Here is a 14,522-nt window from a genome sequence, read left to right on the forward strand (position 1 = left end):
AGTGGCAGACATATAAAGATCTTGTGGAAAAAGTAGATGGTGAATATAGATTAAAATCATATCAACAGGTTGAGTGCTTCTGTCAAAGTTGGTTTCAATATTGTCAAGTACAAAGTGCATTTAATAAACATAAAATGATAGGTTTTTTGGAGAACAAATCAAAGTTACAAGATCTATTAATTGATAACCCAAAAAAACCATTGGCAAGAATTTATAAATTTTTACTAGAACGGGAGATGAAGGACGAGGCGGTGAAGCATGTGATGATCAAATGGGCACAGGATGTGGGAAGAACAATATATAGTGAACAGTGGGAAAGGCTATGGAGAATTGACATTAACTTCACAGCCTGCATGGGAATCAGGGAAAACATCTGGAAAATAATCTATAGGTGGCATCTAACACCTGGAAAGTTAGCAAAAATATATAAAAACGATGCCGATAAATGTTGGAAGTGCAAGGAAATTAAAGGGGATTATTTCCACTGTTGGTGGGGTTGCAAATAAATAAATAAATTTTGGACAGAAGTTTATGAGAATGTTAAAAAAATATTAAAATGGACATTTGAGAAAAAACCCGAGATCTTATTGTTAAGCCTGATCCCGGAGGATGTGCCTGCAGATAGAAAGAACATCTTGCTTTACGCCTGCGCCGCGGCCAGATTATTAATAGCACAAAATTGGAAGGGAGAGAAACTACCGACTATACAGGATTGGCGCATTAAATTAGTGGAATTTATGAATTTAACCGCGATAATTAGGAAAGTCCCCAAACAGAAATGGATAAAAGAATGGAAGTACGTAGAGGATTACCTTAGAGCTGAAGGTATTAGTGCTAGATGGGTAATTTGCTCTGATTAAATTCACACAAGATTATGGGAATTGTAAGAATAGGTGAAGAAAATGAGATAAATGTAAATGATGTGTTTTTTAAGGGAAAGCATAGTAACGTTCAGTATAATTGGAAACCGATGTGTAAATGTTGGGAAGTTTATTGTAATTTTATTTTTTGTATTTTCCTTTTTTTCTCCTTTCTTCTTTCCTTTTTTCCTTTTTTCTTTTTTTCCTTTATTTTTTCTAATAAGTTTCTAATCAGTTTTGGTTTCTTTCTTGTACAATTCTGACTTATGTTTGTACTAATGTATTTCATTTGCGTTGATTTATGTTATGTTATGTTGTGTTGAATTATATGGATTTTATTGTTAATATGTGTAATATTTAATAAAGTATTTTAAACTTTTTTTAAAAAAAGAAAGTCTCTCTCACCTGCTTTCTCTCCTCTGCCTGACTCAGGAGGAAACCTTCGGCCAGGGCCACCACCTGGGAACTGGTCTCTGCTCCGCATTCCCTCACCCAGCTCTCCATCTCTGGGGGAAGGACAGCCAGGAACTGCTCCAAGATCACCAGGTCCAGCATCTCAGCTTTCGTGTGCCTTTCTGGCTTCAGCCACTGGTGGCAAAAGTGGTAGAGTCGGCTGCAAACCTCTCGGGGTCCTTTGGCCTCCTGGCAGCAGAACTGCCTCAACTGCTGCTGGCTCTGCACCTCTGAGCGGAGGGTGTCCTCCTCACCCAGGAACTTCTGCACTGGGTTTTCCCAGAATCCCCCACTGCTCCCAGTTTGGTTGGCATGGCGTCTTCCTGTTCCAGGGCCAGCTGAATCTCGCTCATCCATCTCTGCTCTCAGGAAGCCTCTGAGAGATCGGAAGGAACCCTTTGGTCTTCTGCCGAGTTCTGTCCGTCTTAATGAGAAGCTCTAGCAAATCCTACAAAGCAAATACATTGTTCTGTTACAGAATTTGTAGGACAGGGGAAAATAATGGTTCCCTGAGCAAGCATGGATGAGTCTTACTGGGAACCAGGGCTGGACTGCACAACATCGCAGACCATGAGCTCTCTTTTTGAAAAGAAAGAGGATGAAGAGGAGAAGAAATAAGTCTCTAGCCTTCTAGCAAGGCAAAATGTGGAGGCAACTGAAGGGATTTCTGTGAGATTAATCAACCTGGTTCATTCTGCCTTCCAGTCAGTGCATGAAGTCAGAACCGACTGACAAGGGAATTATTTGTATCTTGTGAAAAATGGATGCTTGGCTCTAGTGTAAGCTCCCCACCCCCACCCCACCCCCCTTCTTCTGTCTCCTTTTCTTGCACTTGGACTCTCTGCCGCTCTCAAGACAGACTCCTGGGGTGGGGTTCCTTTTTCTTTGCTCTGAGGGCCAGGTATGTATCTGACCAACTCCCTAAGGGCCAAGTGGGCGGGGCCAAAGAAATCTCCCTTGAAATTTAGGCGGGTATTTTATCATCATCATCATCATCAGCATCATTTAATAGCTTAACACATACACAGCCATTGATGCCAACGTCCCTACTCTGTGAGTAGCAGCACCCATTTCTGGCTGGTTTTCCAGCAACAATCCCTTTGGGACAGAGAGGAAGTGGTCCTGGGATGCCATGCTCTGGGTGCAAGGGGATTGCTGCAGTGGCCTCCGCGTGAAGCTGCCCTTGGAGACGACTGGGAAACTGGTTTGCAATGCAACAGCCAGACTATAGGCTGGGATCCCTCTCTTTATTCCTGGCCTTTCTCTCCCACCTTTCTTTCCTTCCTCCACGTGGGTTTTTTTTTTTGGGAGGGAGGGGGTTGGTCCACCTCCTCGTCCAGCTTTGGAAAACCATTTGCACATGTTTCATCTGTTGTGCAATGACGCTGAGTGATGTCACACAGAATTAACGTCCTAGGGACTCCTTTGTTTAAAGAAGGGAGATTTTGTGGGAGTCAGTTTTTTTCTGAAAGGCCAAATGAGTTTGGGACCCTCTGAAGTCCAGGAAGCTGGACCCTCTCCTCCCTGACTTGACGGCTAGGCACACTGTGGCGTCTTATGCTGAGGTGGGCGGGTGCCCCCACGCTGCATCTGCCATCCCGTCTCCCCTTTTCTTGTTATTTATGGATAGGCCTCACAACAGCTGGGGTGCAGTACGTAATCTGGAGCAGAAAGGGTCATGATGTGGGGGGCAAGGCAAACCTTGCAAAGTTGTAAAAATGAGGAAACACATTGTATAGTTTGCAGTAAGTTGAGCAAATGTATGGCAGCAGATAGTGAGTCTGATATCTCTGGTTGTTGGGCTCGCGAGAGCTGGTGTTGTCTGGTGGCAACAAGGACTTTGATGTTACCCCAACTAACCAGATGTGGTTCCTTCCTGGTCTGCATTCAACAGCGCTTTCTCTCCCTTGGGAGTTGCCTTTCCGGCATCTCCTATAGGGTTAGCTGGAAGTTTGGAATCGGATTGGTCAGGTCCTGATGCCAGGCCATGCTGGACAGCTGATTGGACGGCTGACCACACACACTCAACTGGAACTCACAACGGACCTGTAAGGGTAAAAATAACTGCATAGCCCCCAGGAGATCAGGGGCGCAGGGCCAGGCCACTGCAGGTCTGGCAGAAAACACCTGTGGGTGCTCGATGTCCTGGGATTTGCAGAAATGCATGTCTGCTGGTCTGAATTTAAAGTAGGATTAATAAGAGAAAACAACAAGATATTTAATTTTACATTGGACCTCCCCCAGGGTCCAGAATCTTTCCCCATTCCTTTTTTGTTTTTCCAAAACTCGTAACAAGTGCCTGAACGTTTGCTAGAGGCAAATTGAACCGTTTAAACAAGACCTTTGCAGAGTGGTGGAAACAGCATGTAGCTTCCACTGGGTCTGAGAATGAGGAAGTTACTTTAATACCATGCAAGGAAGCATCGGCTGGAGCGTTGAGAAAGTAGCTACTGCACAGAGAGAGAGAGAGAGAGAGAGAGAGAGAGAGAGAGAGAGAGAGAGAGAGAGAGAGAGAGAGAGAGAGAGAGACCAAGTAGATGTTCATCAATCTGAAGAGTGATCAAAGCCATAGGCAATTGTTCAATAAGCTGATATACAAAATGGCTATTTACTATCAGATCAAATGCGATAGCTGGAAAGAGCTGGAATGCTTAAAATTACTGCAGCAATTCCTCTCTCCGTGACTTGGGTTTGTCCCCCCCCCCGGCACCCTCCCCTGCTGCAGCCGTGGGACCCCCACCGTCTCCCCACTGCACCCTCTGGGGGGGGGAGAGAGAGGAGACTCACCCGATCATCCCAGGAGTGAAGGGACAGCGATGCAGCCCTTGCAGGAGAGACACCACAGCAGGAAAGGACTGGGCAGGGAGGGAGGCTCCTTGGCTCTGGAGGACCTGGCCCCCCCTTGCTTCCTGTTCTCTCTAGGAAGGCAGCTAGGTTCCCTTTAACCCTTGCAAAGCCGAGCTCGCCGTTTTATTATTTTTTAGGGATTTAGGGGTGCAGCTGCCCCCCTGGCTACGCCAATGCCCAGATATCCTTTTGGGGGTGAGGCTCTTGGTTGGACTCTGAGCATCTCCCTCTGTTGTCCGGAAACCAGAGGAACAGCTTGCAGGGAAAAGGGCTTTGCAGGAGGCAAGGAACCTCCTCCTCGAATTCAGGAGTGGAGAGATAGGAGGGCATCCCGGGCTCATCTAGTCCAACCCCCAGCAATGCAGGAATATTGAGTCAAAGGATTTTATATCTGTATTATTATTGTCTGTATTTGCATTAGGATAAAGTAACTGCCTTTTGGTCCCAGAGGGTACAGCTACTATTGGTTCATTTAAGCTGCTGTATTTGGATCCTCTGTCTTATTGGTTCCCTCCAAAAGGCAGCACTGTGATTGCCTGATATTGTTCCCTCCAAAATGTATCCCTTCCTAGCTAGTCCCCTGTCCCTATAAATGTAGCTTTCCTCTCCTCAGTCTTCAGTCTTGTTCACTTTAATAAAGAGCTGTTACTAGAGAACTGTCTCCAGCATGTTTTGTCAAGAGAGCTGAAATCACAAACCCCACGTCACAACAACTGGCGACGAGGATGGGATCCGGAATGCTGAGGAGCGGTTAAACACAACCCTGCCTCAGAGTCCGGATTGCAGCTGAGAACAAGACTCACTGGCCAGCTGAGAAGACGACCCTGCCCGCTAGGACAATGGAGAGTCCAAGGGTATTGGAGCCCTTCCAGCCATCAGAGCCCCACACCTGGGAAGACTACGTCGAACGCTTCGAGTTCTTCGCAGTGGCTCAAGGGATCACCGATGCCAGCAAAAGAAGGGCCACATTCCTGAGCTACTGTGGGCCCGAGACCTTCAAGCTAGCCAAGGCATTACTTGCTCCAGCGAAGCTGAGTGAGACATCTCTCAAAGATATTCTTGCCTGCCTAACAAGCCACTTGGCGCCTACTGAGACCAAGATGGCCCGGCGGATGGAGTTCCATAAGAGGCAGCAGCATGCTGGGGAGTCTGTATCCGCATTTCTGGCTGAACTCCGGAAGCTCGCTCAGCACTGCGGCTTCCAAAATCTGGAAGAGACTCTCCTGGATCGGTTTATTGGTGGTCTGAGCAGCAAGAAAGCCAGAAGACGCATCGTGGCTAAAGAAGATGTTACCCTTGCTTCAGCCTTGAAGGAGGCCACCGCCACGGAGAATTATGAAAGAGAGGAGCTTGATGCCAGTCGCAAGGCCACTAAGCCACAGATAGAAGTTGCGCATGCCATGGACGAGCTAGAGGCTACTCCAAGCCAGAGCCCAGTCCGTGGGGTTGAGTCGGTGCGTCAGGCCTGCACAGTGCACAGAGATCGCCGAGGCAGTTGTCCAGGTTGTGGCGGAAACCATGAAAGGAAGAGTTGTCGTTTCAGGGATGCTATCTGCCGGACGTGCGGAAAGACGGGTCACATCGCCAGGGTCTGTAGATCGGCGGCGTCGGGAGCGACAGGAGCACCTAGACTGGAGCATCGCAGACCGCCCACAGCAACTCGTTTTCTAAAGGACTGCCACTACGTAACGGAGATCAACGGGAGGGCCGTGCAGTTTCCAGCGCAAGGCAAGGCACACGTCAAGGTGAAGATTGAGGGTCAGCAGTGCGACATGGAGGTGGACTCCGGATCCGCATTCACCATCGTGTCGGACCAGACCGCGAAGACATTCTTCCCCAGGGGTAAGTTGCCCCCTCTGGAGCCCTTTCCGGCAACCTTGCAGTCGTACTCAGCAGGCCGCATCCATGTTATGGGAATGTGTGCCGTGAGAGTACAGTTCCGGGACAAACAGGCTGTACTCAAACTGGTGATTGCGAAGGGCAGTCGCCCCAGTCTCCTGGGCACTGACTGGTTCCCTGCCCTGGGACTGAGTATCTCAGGGCTTAATTCAATCCAAACCTGCCCTGAGATGAGCGAGGTATTATGCAAGGAATTTGCTGGTCTCTTTAATGGAAAACTGGGTTGTTATAAAGGGCCCCCAGTTGACTTCGAGTTGGACCCCGGGGTGGCTCCAATCCGACTCAAACCAAGGCGAGTGCCATTTGCACTGCAACCCAAGATCGAGGCAGAGCTGGATAAATTGGTCAAGCAGGGAGTTCTCTCACCCGTGGACTCTGCTAAGTGGGAGACTCCAATCGTCACACCCCTTAAAGCAAATGGGGAAGTCAGGATATGTGCAGATTACAAATGTACTATCAATAAGGCACTCAGGGGAAACTCATACCCCATTCCAGTTGTATCACATCTGTTGGCTAAACTGGCTGGGGGCAAGGTGTTCGCCAAAATTGACCTGGCACAAGCTTACCAACAGCTGCCAGTAACCCCACAATCAGCGGAAGCACAGACTATTGTCACACATAAAGGGGCGTTCAGAGTTAACAGATTACAGTTCGGAGTTTGTGTGGCCCCAGGGATTTTTCAAGGGCTCATGGAACGCCTGTTAAGAGGTCTGCCGGGGGTCTTGCCATTTTTTGATGACGTTTTGATTGCTGGAAAAGACCCACAGGAACTGGTTGCGCGTGTCCGTGCAGTGTTGCTCAAGTTCAAGGAGGTGGGGTTGCAACTGAAAAAGGAAAAATGCAGTTTTGGGGTGCCAACGGTGGATTTCTTGGGGTTTAAAATTGATGCATCAGGCATCCACCCCACAGATGCTAAGATTAAGGCCATCATCGAGGCACCACGACCACAGAACAAGACGGAGTTGCAGTCATTCCTGGGACTTATTAACTTTTATCATTCGTTCTTACCCCAGAAAGCTTCGGTAGCTGAACCATTACATAGACTATTGCAGAAAAAGAATGTGTGGCGATGGGGGCGGGAGCAGCAGAAGGCTTTTGACTCCTTGCGAGGAATGCTGAGTAGCAGGAGCATCCTTGCTCATTATGATGAGTCAAAGCCGCTGGTCCTGGCATGTGATGCCTCTCAATACGGTCTGGGGGCTGTGCTGAGTCATAGGGAACCGGATGGGTCGGAAAAGCCCATCTCTTTCTATTCCCGTACGTTGTCGCCCACGGAGCGCAACTATGCTCAAATTGATAAAGAGGCACTGGCTATTGTGTCCGGAATCAAAAGGTTCTATGATTATTTGTACGGTCGCCAATTCTCCATTGAAACGGACCACAAACCACTGTTAGGGTTGTTCAACCCAAACAAACAAACGCCACAAATTCTCTCCCCCAGAATGTTGCGTTGGTCAATATTCCTGAATGGGTTCCAGTACACCTTGACCCATGTGCCGGGGAAACAATTGTGCCATGCTGATGCGCTGAGTCGCTTGCCCCTTCCTGGCGGGAGCAATGAGGATCCTGCTCCGGCGGAGCACATTATGATGCTAGAAACACTTCCGGGGGCTCCTGTAACAGCTACGGATATAGCTGAGAAAACGAGGAAAGATGCTGTTCTCTCCCGTGTGCTCACTTGGGTGGGGAGGGGGTGGCCAGGTGGTCCGCATGAAGAAAAATTCAGGCCTTATGCGACAAGGCAGCACGAATTGTCCATGCATAAGGGTTGTCTCCTATGGGGAGATAGGGTGATCATCCCAGCACCACTGAGAAACAGGGTTCTTGAGACGCTTCACATGGGACACCCGGGAATGGTCAGGATGAAGTCGCTAGCCCGATGTTATGTGTGGTGGCCTGGAATGGACCAGAACATAGAACAATGGGTACGAACATGCAAGGCATGCCAAGAGGTGCGGCCAGAAGTGGCCAGAGCACCAGTCCACTGGTGGGAGCAGTCCAGGACTCCCTGGAGCCGGCTGCACATAGATTTTGCGGGGCCATTCCAAGGGAAGGTCTTTTTGGTTATCGTTGATGCATATTCCAAATGGTTAGAAGTGGCGATGGTCCCTAGCATGGCATCAGCTGCCGTAATCAAGGTGTTGAGGCAGCTGTTTGCTACCCACGGGTTACCTGAGACCATTGTATCAGATAATGGGGCAGCTTTTGTATCCCAAGAATTCAGGGCATTCTTGGCTGATAACTTCATAAGAGGGGTCACATCCGCGCCCTTTCACCCATCCTCCAATGGGCAGGCTGAGCGCATGGTAAGAACAGCCAAAGAATCCATTGCGCGCTTAATGGAGGGTAACTGGTCGGCTCGCATTGCGCGAATGTTATTTTTGCAGCATGCGACGCCGTGTACTGCGACGGGCAAGTCGCCAGCCGAGCTGCTCTTAGGTAGAAGACTGGTAACGGTGCTGGATTATGTCCACCCAGATAAAATGCCAAACCGTAATTCAAGAGCAACCCCCCAGGCTGAGACTGACACAACAAGGTATCTCGCCCCTGAAGATCTGGTCTGGGTGAGGAACTATTCACGAGGTCCGCGGTGGGTGGCTGGTGTGATCACCCGGGCTAGTGGACCTGTGTCCTATTATGTGACCTTGGAAAATGGGCAAGTTTGGAAGAGACATATAGATCAGCTGAGGCGCCGGGCGCTCAGCAGGGAGGAGTCAGATAATTCATCCCTGGCTAATGACGCACAGCTGCGAGACCAGAGTGAAAATGGTCCAGAGGTGCAGTCACCAGGGGCTTCAGCAAATGAACCAGGGTCTGCTAGTCCTCATGATGACGTGGTACAGGTCGGGGACCCTGAGATGTCTGGGACTCCCTCTGTTCCTGATGAAACCCCTATAGCAGCCCCTCCACCACAGGTAACACCCAATCCAGAACCTGCAACACCTGTTGTCAGGAGATCAGGTAGAAGTTGTAGGACCCCACAGTACCTGAGGGATTACGTCTGCTGTGCTCACTAGGGGGGGAGGGGTGTTGTGTATTGAGTCAAAGGATTTTATATCTGTATTATTATTGTCTGTATTTGCATTAGGATAAAGTAACTGCCTTTTGGTCCCAGAGGGTACAGCTACTATTGGTTCATTTAAGCTGCTGTATTTGGATCCTCTGTCTTATTGGTTCCCTCCAAAAGGCAGCACTGTGATTGCCTGATATTGTTCCCTCCAAAATGTATCCCTTCCTAGCTAGTCCCCTGTCCCTATAAATGTAGCTTTCCTCTCCTCAGTCTTCAGTCTTGTTCACTTTAATAAAGAGCTGTTACTAGAGAACTGTCTCCAGCATGTTTTGTCAAGAGAGCTGAAATCACAAACCCCACGTCACAACACATCTAGTCCAACCCCCAGCAATGCAGGAATCTCAGCTCAAGCATCCATGGCAGATGGCCGTCCCATCTCTGCTTAGAAACCTCCAAGGAAGGAGAGTCCACCACCTCCCAAGGGAGACCTTTCCCCCGCCAAACTGCTCTTAGATGTCCCTCAAGGCAGCGGGTCCTGAGTTCTAGCACTGCTGAAACCATTGCACTGGCTACCAAGGAGGAACCAAGTAAAGTTCAAAATAAATAAATCCTATTCTCATCATAAATGAGTAATGTAAGGTGGATGGCTGGCTTCCCAAATTGACCAGACAAAATCTCAGGCAGTTGAACCAATTTATTATTGGTTTGTCGGCAAAACAATATGGAGCAGTAGGGAAAAAACCATTCCTCATTCTGCCCGCCCCTTGTCCATGTACAGAGAGCTTTTATACCTTTTTGACAGAGTGAAGGCCAGCCTTTCTGCAGTACTTCATCAACCAATCAAGAGAGAGCACCCCAAGATGCAAAGTCATTTACCTAACTCCACTAAGTGGCGTTATGTACCTGGTACTTTCATACACGTGTCTATGTGGAATTTTACAGGCACAATTGTGGTTGCGCCCTACTTAGAACTTGCGGTTGGTTTGTGGCGGGCTACATCCTCTTCAGATGGAACAGAACATCTTGCGGTTAAGCTAACTTCCTTTTGCAATGGGTTACAGAGAAAGGTACAAACAGAGAAGTGCTGTCTAATTTACTTTCTATCAGAGACAGAGAGATTTAGAAAATGGAGTTCCTCTTGCTCTTAGGGCCTGCGTGGCCTGACCAGGATTATTCTGGCCCTGGTTATTGCCACCCTATAGTAATACTTACCTATACGTTTACGTTAAAGGTGGGAGAAGGAAATATAGTCCTGATTTTGTGAGTGGCACAGCGGTCTTTCCACGCATATGATTTACATGCTCTGAAAGTTGGGGTCTGTTTTGATATTTAAATTTTTAAAAGGGTGGAGTGGACCCAGATATTGACCATCTCATTAACCAGGGGAGCCACATTCTGATTGAAGGAGGCCAGGATTAGCCCCCAAGGCCTGGAGTGTCACTTCCTTGTAGTAGGACTTGGAATCCAGGAGAAAACTCTTGGAATAGCCTAGCCAGGTGCTCAGGGACAGACTCACCTGTCCCCATGTCTTCCCTTTGCACATGTGCTGAGGTTGCACATCCCTCCCCAGGGTGAGTATTGGAGAGAACCAGAGAAGGGACTCAGACCTGCCCTCCTTGCCCCCCACTCTGCACTCTCGGATGTGGAGAAGCCCTCCCTTTGTGAAGAACTGACAGCCTGACTTTTGCCTTTCAGCTGCTGGAGGAAGATCAGCTGTTCCTGCTGGAGGTGATTCAGAACTGCCAGGCAGCTCAGCTCAGGGGGTTTTGAACCCTGAAGTGCTCCAAGCAGGAGACGGCCAAAGCCATCCTGGGGAGTGATGGGTGGTGTGGGGGACCCCCATGGGGAAGTGGGGGAGGGAGAGGCTTTGGGGAAGGGACTGGACCCCTCAGACCTGCTCCCCGCTGGCTGGGCTCTTTGCCCCCCACTCTGCAGTTGGTGGTGGTTGATGAAGGATTAGGCGAGGCGTTAAGTGTATTCTTATATTCTAAATATCTTATTTTGATTCTTATTTCATTTATTACTTTCATTTATTTATTTATATTTTATTTTAACACTTTATTTTATTTATTTTGCACAAAGCAGCTCAGAGCCTTCCTTCCCCCTCACAGCTGTTGCTTTTGTTTTGGTTTTCTTGATTTCAGTCCGCTGAGATTCTTGACACGGGTCAGTTTTTCCACGGTTAATTATTTTTTTGTTTTTATTTTTTATTTTAATATTTTTGTTCTTTGTGGTTTTTTGTTCTTTAGTTTAATATTTTTTATTTTACCTTTTTATTTTGAGCACATTTGTGCCTATTTTGTATATATATAAATTTATATGTTTATTTTGTACATAGAGTACTTAGGGTTAGGTGGAGGCTTAGGGCTGGGCTGGGGGTTGGGGTCCGAGTTAGGCTTGGATGGTCTTTTTAGATAGTTAGCTAGTGTTATAAGAGAATCCATGACCAGAGAGGGGATCCCGAGATAAATTTATGAACCTGCTTGGTATGCCTATTGCCTTTAAACATTGCCCTTCAAACTGAATGTTCCTTCCACATGTTGGTCACTGAAGTTCAATCTTTGTATCAATTTCCTTCCTGTTTTTATTCATTTTATACTTTTGTATTTGTTTCTAAACTTTGTCTCACTATGTATAAAAACTGTAAACTTGACTTTGTACCACCCGCAACTGTCAAAATACTTCCCAGCACCACCTACTGAGTCTACAAATGGACAGACACACAAATACAACTTCAGATAGTTTTATTTAAATAAAGGAAAATGCAGGACAAGGCATCACACCTGCACTGATGAATCCTGTCTCCTTATCAGACAGCTCCTAGCACTTCCCAAGACTGGCCCCTGACTCTGAGGCTCTTTCCTCCCGCAGGACCTCCGAGGATACACCCTCTGTGACAATGGGGAAGAGCGGAAACTAGCGCCAACAGCATTTCTCCCAGTTCAAAGTACCGTAAGTATCTTGTCTTCCTGTATTCATTTCTTTGGTTGCTTCCATCCTCCCAATAGCACATCCCTGAGTAACTCTGAACGCAGATGATGCGGTGTGTGTTCCTGGATGCCAGGATGAGCCCAGCAGCTTTTCCTGCCCCCTTTCCTGCTGCTGCCCTTCCACCTCTGCCCAGGAGGCTGCAGGGCTCAGGGTGGTCCTCTGGGACAAGGGATTGGGTCCAAAGTGGGTGCAGCCATCCAAGGTGGGTTTTTGTACTGTCATCTGACCCAGATTTTTATTTCCTCTGCAGAATGTAATAGCTCAGCCGGAGTTGGACGACCTGAGGCCCGATCAGAGTTGGCCTGCTTACAGCTGAATCTGAAAGAAGGTAAGCCCCACACCTTGGAGACAGGGAACTCCCTTGTCCCTTCTTTGCCCAAGACTCACCTCCCAGGTTTTCTTGCTGGGAGTCCTGCAGGACCTGCTCCCTGCCTGGCAGGCCTTTCCCACCTGGCCTGGGAGGGCAGCGCCCAGACTGACTCCAGCTACAAGAAGCGGAGGGGGCTGAACAGACTCTGGGGTTGGGGTCTTGTTGAGGGGTGCTTGCTAGCAGGGGTGCTTCCCGCTTCCTTTGCCCTCCATGGTCTCCCTGCCTGAGCTTACAGAGCTGGTCTCACAGGCGGAGTTCAGGACTCCCCGAATGCTGGTGCTGGCCGACTTCAAAATCTGTGCCATAGCAGCTGGCTCTGGGGTGCTCAGGACCAATGGGGAGGGATGATGGGAAGTGCATAGCTGCCAAGTCTCCCGTTTTCGCCGGGAAAACCCCGATTTTAAAGGCTTTTCACGCTGTCATCCCGAATGGGGAAATATCCCGTGATTCACCCGTATTTCTTGCAAACAGAGCCAGGAAGTGTGCGCGCGAGTATCACTCTTTACTTTTTCCTATCTCTATGGACACGCAAACAGAGCCAGGAAGTGTGCGCGCGAGTATCACTCTTCACTTTTCCTATCTCTATGGGCACGCCTCTGCGTGTGGCGATTCTTGCTCTTGTCCTCCCCCCCCCCCGTCGGGTTGGCTCGGCTCTTAACACGTGGGGGGGGTGAGAGAGCGCCGACCAACCAGGGAGCCCCTGAGCAGCCCGGGACCAGGAAGAGAAGGAAGAGGAGGAAAGAAAGAGAAGAAAGAGGGGCTCCTGGGAAGGAGAAGAAAGAGGAGTCTTTGTTCCTGCCGCTGCAAGGCTGGCATGCATCAGCCAGGTAAAGGGGGTGCAGTGCGATCGCTGGGGGGGGGAAAGGGGCTGTAGATCCAGCTGGGGAGTGGGGAGATGAAGGTCACCGCTGGAGGGTGGGGGTCCCCATACAGCAGCAGCAGCAGCAGCAGCAGCCAGGGCCAGGGCCAGGGCCAGGGCCAGGGCCAGGGCCAGGATGCCACGAGCATATCGTGTTGGGGCTGGTGCGTGCACGGACCCAGCAACTGCCATGCTGGGCTGCAGAGTACTTAGTTGGTTGAAGGCGGAGGAGTCAAGCCGGGGAGGGGGATGATTACTTGTGCCCCCAGTCCACCTTACAACCCCCAGAGGATGGAAGCTTCTGCCTCCCCGCAGCTGCGCTCTGTGCACCCCATTTCTCCCCAGAATTAAAGGACTGGGCGAGGGGTGGGGGGAAGGTTGCAAATTGAGGTGCCAGCCCTCCCAACACACACCAGACCTCCTCTAGCCCCCCATTCTCAGGCACTGCCTTAGGCATTCTTAGGCACTCTGGGGCTGATGGGATTTGTAGTTCAAAACAGCTGGAGGTCTCCAGGTTGGGGAAACTGTTTTTAGTCTATCTATTGCAGGAATCTTTTGGGCAAAAAAGGGGCTTGAACCCATTGAAAGTCGTAAAAAACATTCTTGCTATTGATAGTTATTGTTTTGAGTTTTTTGTGTTTTACAATCAAGAGCTGTATAAAGCAAATCATTTTTTAATTTGTCAGTCAAGCATGAGAATCTTAATTGTGGATTTGAGACCTATGTTGGGCAAATAATTCCTGCCTTGTAGGGGGTTGGACTAGATGACCCTTGTGGTCCCTTCCAACTCTACAATTCTATGATTTTATTAAATAAATTATATTAATTAAAATTAAATTAAATAAATTGGGCTGTGATAAGGTATACCAGGAGCAATTTGCCTGCTTGGTGGTTTGGGGGGCTTTCTCTGAGCTCAAAACCTTATACTGTATGTATATAATTGTGGAGTTGGAAGGGGTCCCGAGGGTCATCTAGTCCAACCCTTGCAATGCAGGAATATGCAGCTGTCCCATACGGGGATCGAACTTGTGACGTTGGCATTCTCAGCACCACACTGTAACCAACTGAGCTATGCATGCACCTTGTCTTCCAACAAAATATGCCCAGAGGCAGCTTGTGTTTGCAAAGTGGCGAGGCAGTGATGACTTTCTGCACATGCTCAGAAGTGTGCTTACTAGTTTCCAAGGGCTCAAATCAAGCCATCCTTGCTCCCTAATCCTTCAAGAATGAGCA

General features: G+C 48.8%; 1 protein-coding gene across 1 annotated transcript in view; it reads right to left on the minus strand.

Moving 5' to 3' along the window:
* The window catches only part of LOC132592032 (uncharacterized), a 124,205-nt gene that overhangs the window by 84,984 nt on the left and 24,699 nt on the right, over window positions 1-14,522 (minus strand). The window contains 1 exon segment of the mRNA XM_088668866.1: window positions 1,266-1,761. Within this exon segment, the coding sequence (XP_088524992.1) occupies window positions 1,266-1,670 (405 nt within the window). The 5' untranslated portion in view covers window positions 1,671-1,761.

The sequence above is a fragment of the Zootoca vivipara genome, chromosome 4 (genome assembly GCF_965207765.1).
Source record: "Zootoca vivipara chromosome 4, rZooViv2.hap1.1, whole genome shotgun sequence".
NCBI lineage: Eukaryota > Metazoa > Chordata > Lepidosauria > Squamata > Lacertidae > Zootoca > Zootoca vivipara.